The sequence below is a fragment of the Orycteropus afer genome, unplaced genomic scaffold (assembly GCF_000298275.1).
Source record: "Orycteropus afer afer isolate SDZICR_OR568_19922 unplaced genomic scaffold, OryAfe1.0 scaffold00143, whole genome shotgun sequence".
NCBI classification, from domain to species: Eukaryota; Metazoa; Chordata; class Mammalia; order Tubulidentata; family Orycteropodidae; genus Orycteropus; species Orycteropus afer.
This window is the reverse complement of record NW_006921730.1, coordinates 5340235-5348491: the sequence shown is the minus strand read 5'-3', so window position 1 is coordinate 5348491 and position 8257 is coordinate 5340235. Positions and strand designations below refer to the sequence as shown.

General features: G+C 34.0%; 1 protein-coding gene across 1 annotated transcript in view; it reads left to right on the top strand.

Moving 5' to 3' along the window:
• The window catches only part of TBC1D23 (TBC1 domain family member 23), a 110441-nt gene extending 105174 nt beyond the window's left edge, over positions 1–5267 (top strand). Inside the window, 2 exon segments of the mRNA XM_007945787.2 lie at positions 1063–1257; positions 5186–5267. Of these exon segments, the coding sequence (XP_007943978.2) occupies positions 1063–1257; positions 5186–5267 (277 nt within the window).
• The last annotated feature ends 2990 nt before the right edge of the window (positions 5268–8257 follow it).

Here is an 8257-nt window from a genome sequence, read left to right as displayed (position 1 = left end):
TGAACATCATACCATACTCAGATGTTTTGGAGTGTCCTGAAAGTATGTTTTACTGCCTTCATTTTTTTCTTCCTGATTCAGGATCCAGTTGAGGGTTAAACATTGCATTTGCCTGCTATCTCTTTATTCTCACTCAGTCTATAACATCATCTTCTCTCTTTTTTCTTTATAATGAAGGACTCCTTCAAGTCTGGGCCAGTTGTCTGGCAGAACAAAGCACATTCTGAGAACTATCATTATATTGAAAGTAAGCTGAGACGTGTTGTTATTGTTATTTACCGTCGAGTCAGACCTGACTCATAGCAACCTTTCTTTGGGTTTCCAGGGCGGTACCACTAAGGAAATAGATTGCCCAAGCTGAGACATAAGAGGATGTTAATAATTCTATACCTGTTTTGCCTTCAGGATCCAGTTATAGACTATTGTAAAATATGTAAGGAAGCTCAACTTTTTGCCTAGTGATGTTTGATACTAGATATATGTTATGGTGTGTTGCATCTTAATATATGCATAACTGTAGCATCCTAGTGTTCATATGATTTTACATGACTTTCATCATTTTCACTTAGTCTGGTTTCTAATAGCATTTTTATAACCTATCAAATATATACTCTTTGATCCTGAAGTATTGTTAATACTGTATATTTGTTTTAGGTGAGAAATATAGCCTTATAATATGGGAAGGAAAAAGACAAGGAGAAGGCATTTGTTATTTTTAAGTTTGTAAATACAGATAATACTTTTAAAAGTCTGAAAGGTAATTTTGACCAAAAATCTATTTATTTTAATGATTTTAAAATATATTGAACTTTTTATCACAAAATAATACACCTTTGCTTTCAAACAATTACAGCATTATCTTTGTTAATAAAATATTAATTTCACATACAATTAAAGGAAAATTAAAAGCTTTATTATGTGGCATGTTTTTCTAATTGCAAAGTAGTTTCTTCTAGAGTTGAATATTTTTTATAATTGCAGTTTTTAAAAGCAGCAGCTCTTTTGAATTGCTTTTCTTTAAAATTATTTTTCTTTCTTACGCTTTTCTTTTTTCTTCTCAAGTCATCTCTTAGTTACTGCAACACACATGTACTGTTTAAGGGAGATTCTTTCACGGAAAGGATTGGCTTATATACAGTCTCGACAAGCACTAAATTCTGTAGTTAAAATTACATCCAAAAAGAAACATCCTGAGCTAATTACCTTCAAGTATGGAAATAGCAGTGCTTCAGGAATAGAAATCCTGGCAATTGAAAGGTAAGATTTTCTTAGTATGAGAGTATCTGAATTACAACAGTTTATTATTAAACATGGTTTATTTCTCTGTTTGGCATAATGGATGGTGGAATAGACTACTTGAACCATTTTCATTAATATTCTTTGCTGTCTTTTTCTCCCAAATCCTTAGTCATGTGTCATTTAGCCATTAGTCCATGTTCTTAGTGTGTGCCATAGCTAATTCCATAATACTTTTTGACAAGAGGGTCCTTAAGAATAAATAATCTGTCCCAGTCGCTGTACTAAGTGCTGGTTTGTAGAGGTAAGGTGCTTATCTCAGAATGGAAGTTAATATTTTTTGATCCCTCATCAAAAAATTCTTGCTTTCAAAACTGTCAGTGAACTAAATTGTGCTGAATGATGTACAAGCTCCTTATCTCATTGTAAACTAGTAACAAACAGATTGCAGACTGGCAAGAGGGCCATGGACGATACTGATTTCAGTGCTAAACTGTCTAGATAAAAATATGAAGCCCAGGGAGGTTGAGTGGCTTCCTAAACCATCACATCTAGCTGTTCATAGAGCCTGGACTATAGATAGTCCTCCTGACTTCTGAGCCACTGTTTTGGTCTTCTAGTACCACTGTAACAGAAATTACCACAAATGGATAGTTTTCTTTTACAGTTGTGGAGGCTAGAAGTCTGAGTTCAAAGTACCAAGCTCTAGGGGCTGGATGAAATCTCCTTGACCTTGAGCTTCAGCTCTGCCTCTTGCTCCCAGCCCACTGGAGCTAGAGTTGTCTCTTCACTCAGGCAGCTGCTGGCTGCTGAGGCTGACAAACCCAAGGTCCACAAGTAAAATGGCACAGCCCCAAGATTACCAAACAACATGGTAGACCATTAATTCAAGTGCAGAAACTGTCCCAGGACCAGCAGGCAATTATGGCAGACTGCTGAATGATGACTTGGCTACTTTCAGGATTCAAGCTTGCCAAAAGCTGCAGCTCATTCCCAAAGTTTCTCCTTATATACTGGGAGCAGACCACATTCCTAAATCTGCTCATGGCAGATTCCACCATGGAAATGATTACCAATCTCATATAGGGAATAACTACAACCAGCTGCCAAGTCACTCAAAATGAGGCACAGCCAAGTTGACACATAACCTTAACTACCACAGTCACCTTGCATTACTTGAAGTTGTTCTCATGAGACCTGGGATTACAGTTCTTATGAACTCTAGAACCTTTATTTATTTATAGGAGTGCTTGAAAAATAAGCTTAAGATAATGTCTGAGCACTTTTGAGATTTAAAATTTTCACCTTCAATTGAAATGGAAAATTGAACTTTCTTTTACTTTGTACTGACAATTAGGCAGCAGAAGTCATGAGTCTGTACTGTTACATGTACTTCATTAAAAGAAAGTATTATCTACTTTTAAAAAAATTAAAACTGCTTTATGTAATAATAAAAATAATGTATTCACATTATGAAAGCATTCAAATAGCAAAGGAAAATAGAAAGGAATCACCCAGACCCCTCACCCTGCTAACACTTTGATGAGTACCTTTTCAGATCACTTTCTATGCATATGTATACATATATTAAAAACTAGGTAAATTTGATACATTCTTTTTATTGTATACTAATTTTTTTAAAACATTACTATAATGTGAATATATTACTATATTGATAAATATAAATTCTTAACTTTTTATGGTAGATGTTATTCTACTATATAAATAGCCTCTGACTTAACCAAATCCTTTGTTGATAAGCATTTAGGTTATTTTCAGTTTTTCACTGTTATTAACTTTTTTTTTAAATGGAACTGCTTTTTTAGCCCCTACTTAGATACTTACCCAATTTATCTTTCCATGATAAATTTGTAGAAGTAGATACAGTGGTCAGAGGGTACACATATTTTAACATTTACTTAAAACTTACTCCTAATCAAACCATATTGGAATTATGACTCTCCCATGTATAATAGTAAATGAAAAGTATGTTTCAAATCTTTTCCTATAAGTTTTAGCTAAAGAAATTGAAAGTTATTTGATATATATATACCAGCACTTTATTTTAATCCAAGCTTTTGGAAGATAGTCATAATCATTGTAGATAAATTAGCCAGATTTTCCCCTCTTATTTTTAATTACAGTTCTCTATATCCACTTATATTTGTAACACAGATGATGTATACAATGTAAGTATTTGTTAGATTTTACAGAAAGTTTTTCCTGTATATATTTTTGTATTTTTATGCTCCTGGAAAAGAAAAGGAATATTATTAGTCTGTAATGCTGATAATTTGTAATGGTTTACCATATATTTAGTTCTTTTTAATATTTCAGACCCCATAATGTTATTTTATTTAATGTAAATAGCCCCCCTGTAAAACTGGGATAATGCTACCTATTTTATATATAGGAATCTGAGACTTAACAAACTTAATTCCTTGCTCAAGGTCAAACTAGTAAGTGTTGGAGCTGTCATTGTCTTTAAGATTAAATATCAAAAATGACTGTAACTGTATTTCTTTTGTGATTTATTATCTAGTTACCATATATATGTATTTAATAACAGTTCACAGAATTTTAGGTCTAAGCTACATGAAAAATCACATAGTTTTTAAATGTAGGTTGCCTTTCATTTCCAACATATTTTTGTAGTACATTTTGAAATAAGTTATGAGAAGTTTGTGGCAGTTGTGCATCAGGGAAAGATCCCCCTTGGAGGTGACACCTAAAGCTGAGTCCTAAAGGGAAAACCAAAGTTACCCTGGGTTGCAAGTAATTCAGAATTGCTGATAATAAGGTAGCTTGCTTGGGTTGGAGAAGGGGCAATATAGAAAGGTAAATGTCCTTTGTATGCCTAAATAATCAGTTTATACTTTATCCTAAAGGTAATAAGGGATTTAATAGAAAGTGATACCATTAGAGGGTATTTTAGAAAAATTACCCCAGGTGTATTGAAAGATAGATTGGAGAAGAGCAAGATGAGAGACAGACAGATCCTTTAGTAGGCTGTAGCAACAGGGAAAGGAGCCTTGCTTGTGCAGTGGTTAACTGCTTGGCTACTACTTGAAAGGTTGGTGAATTTGAACCCACTCATTGGCTCCCTGGGAGAACTGGTGATCTGCTTCTGTAAAGATTATGGCCAAAAAACCCCTCTGGAGCAGTTCTCCTCTGTCATAAGAGATTGCTGTGAGTTGGAATTGACTCCAAGGGCACCCAATAATAACAGCAGCAGTAGGGAGGAGTCTCAGGGTGGTACAAACAGTTAACATGCTGTGCTGCTAACCTCAAGGTTAGAGGTTTCAGTCTACCCAGGAGCCCTTCAGAAGAAATGTCTGGCAATCTACTTCTGAAAAATTAGTCATCAAAAACCCTGTGGAACACAGTTCCACTCTGACACACATAGGGTTGCCAAGAGTTGGAATCGACTCAGTGGCAGCTGTCATCATCAAATAATTGACTTAAAAGAGGTAAGTAACTGGTTGTTCAAGTACTGTTTCATCATCATAGGGAGCTTAATTCAATAACTGTGTGCTGAGAAGATAGTGATGTTAATTATAAATACAAAGAGAAAAATGTGAACTATATGAAATAGCTGTAGAATAATATAAAGTCAATTCAGTATCTGAGATACAATATTTGAAAGCTCACTGGCAACCTTACAGTAGCTTAATAAAACCAAAATCCTATGGTATATGCTGGAAGAGTATGTACTATTCAGGTCATTTGTCTCCTGAACATCAAGCTTAATACCAGTAACAAGCGTTTTTTTGAACTAAAATGAGAGATTGATTCTTAGTGACGTGAGCAGGAATTTCTACTTTCTGCAGTTTTACTTTAAAAAAAATCATTTAATCTCTGAATTTTTATTCATAGGAGTTTTATAAGGAATTTATATTACTTTAAAAGCACTATATTAATATATACATATGTATTTTTCGCCCCATAGGTATTTGATTCCAAATGCAGGGGATGCTACCAAAGCCATAAAACAACAGATTATGAAAGTTTTGGATGCTTTGGAAAGTTAATGTAGAAAACCATTTAAAAGAAATTAAGGCAACCAAGAGAGAACCATGGACCTCTTTTCCTGACTGAATATTAACCGGAGACCTTTCATGCGCTTGTGGGGGTGCTTGAATAACAGGTCTAAGATAGTGTAAATTACTATAATCCATCTATGGACAGTAAAATTTTTTTGAAATTTTCTTTTGCATTTTTGGTTTTGTAAAATGATTTGTTATAAAGGTCAGTTACTATGTGAGTAACTGACCCTGTACCCTCATGAATCAAGGGTGCAGAAAGCAGTTCTGTTTTGAAGAGCTGTTTTAAGAGAACATGTATCACTTTCAGGTTTAAAAACAACCATACACAGGCAGACTTGCAGTGTCTTCACTGAAAATTAGAGATAGAATTAGTTGAAGAGTCCCTTATTAAGTTTTACCTACTGAGCAATATCAGAAACTAAAAAGTATTACTTAGGTTAATAATTATCTCACTGTTTCTGTTCTTAAAAAGACTGAAATCTTGTTAATGGAATAGGTGAATATTCCAGCCAAGTCAGAAATGCAATTCTGAGTTGTGAAATGTTGAAACATGTTTCTATATCACTCTTGCACCATTTGCTAATAATTTGAAAACAGTGCTTCAGAATTACTAAACCTGATCCTAATGTTTTCTAAGGAGCAGTTAAGCTATATACGATAGGCATGTTGTCATTAAAATTAACATTATAAGGACAGCATTGTATCTATAAAAATGTCATTGGTCTTTATTACAAGTGGAATATTTGATTCCGGATATTTCAAAACAAGTGTTGAACACACATTTCTCCTCACTGAGCTCATGGTCTGTGGCCACACTGACTTCCACTTAAATAAAGCTAAGTAATCAGAAAGATTATAAACTATAATTTTCAAAAAATCACTTACTAAGATTTATTTTCCTTTGGTTTTGTCTTCTCTTATTAAAAGTTCCAGTGGTTTGAAAATATTTTTCTTCTTTTAATATGACAAAACTGAAAAGTGATCTTTTTCTTTTAATAGGACAAAACTGAAAAGTGATCTGCTTTCTTTGGTCACCTTCTCAGTTTAATTTATTGAGGTGCATATTAGACACATTTGGTGACAGAAATCTGTGAATGCATTTGGGGCCGTGAGAAATTGCAAGTCCACACAAATCTGTCACACCCTAAATGTAATAGGTTGTCTCTAAGGGTTGATAAGAGAAATATTTGGATACACCCTGTTAACACCCAGTTATTTTAATTTACTTAATCAAAATCAAGTGGAAAAAGGCAACATGATTAAAGAAATTTTATTCTAATATCTAAATAAAAACAATTTAATTGTGTGGTTGAAGACAATTGTATCAAATTGCACCTAGTGCAATTCTTGATAATTATGACGTTCCCCTACAGCTGTTATATTGCATCTTTTCCCTTTTCTTGGTTCCCCCTTTAAGAATGTCCTGAAGTCTGATTTTTCACCCACTTCAGCCATGGGACTTTTTCCATAATATTAATGTAAAGAAGTTTGTGTTACTGTTTGTAAATTAAAATTGTAAATAAACAAGTGCAGTTTGCTGAAAACTTGTTCTTAATGAAAATGTCTCAGTCTCTTTCCCTTTACTCTCCCCATTTGTAAATCTATAGATACCAGAAAACCAAAAAAACACAAATGTGGTGTCACCAAGTAGATTCCGACTCATAGCGACCCCTATTGGGTTTCCAAGGCAGTAAGTAAATCTTTAGAGAAATAGATTGCCCCATCTTCCTTCTACAGACCAGCTGGTAGATTTGAATGGCCCTATACTCCAGGGCTCCGTATGCCACAAAGATCAGAAAATTGAGGATTATTGTTTAAATGGAATTTAAATGTTCATATTTCAGGTTTGTTAAGCATTAGATTCCTGTTTCTGTTCATCTAGATGGAGGAGGAAGGAGGTAGCTGGAAATTAACAGTATTAAATTCCAAAAGTAAATTTAATTACCACCTTGAACTACTTAAACCCTCTGAAGTTTAGTTTCCTTCTCTAAATAACACATGAATATTAAATGAAAATGCATTTCATTGAATGTATTAGGCTCTTATACTGGCCCGCAGACCAGAGAATTAACCCATTCTGAAATATCCTCCTCACAGACTGTCAAGGATTACAGAGGTGGCAACATTATGAGTGTGACATTATTTTCTGTATTTTCAAGATAAGAAAATGGGCTCAAAGAGGTTGCTGTAATCCTTAGGGAGACAGATTGCCAGGCCTTTCTTTTGTGGTGCCTCTGGATACCTTTTGATTTGTAGCCAAGTACAAACTATTTGTGCCACCCAGGGACTTTAAATGTCCCTAGTTATCCCAAAAATGTTTATAGTGTTATGTTTTAAACCAGGTTTCATTCAATATAAACTATTCCACAGTGTTAGAGAAATGCAAGCTTTTATAAATTTGATTTTTGATACCAAAAAACAGTCTAATGTAAATGCAAAAGTCCTAAAATAGAATATTAGCAATGAGATTTTTCAATATGTTAGATGATTGATGTGCTGTTGAGGGTTTTGTTTGAATAGGTAGTTTCCATTTTCCTCTCCCCCACTGTATAGTCAAGGACCTCTAGTGGCACAGTGGCATTTGCCTGCTAACCAGAAGGTTGGTGGTTCAAACCCACCAGCCACTTTACAGAAGATGGACAATCTATTTCCATAAAGATTTACCACCTTGACATCAAGCTCAATTGGCATAACATATTACACAAAACATTGTTCCACCTCCTCAAAATGACAAAATAAATGAAAAATAAGAAATGATTCAGAATCTACAGATAGAAATCCAGAAGATTAATAGTAAATTGTCAGAAATAGATAACACATTGAAAGGGCAAAAGAGTAGAATTGATGCAATGGAAGACAGAATTAATGATATTGAAGACAAATACCTGAATACTTTTTTGGAAAGGGAGCAATCAGAAAAAAGATCAAAAGAAAATGAAGAAAGCCTAATAAGGTTCATGTGGGATACCATCAAA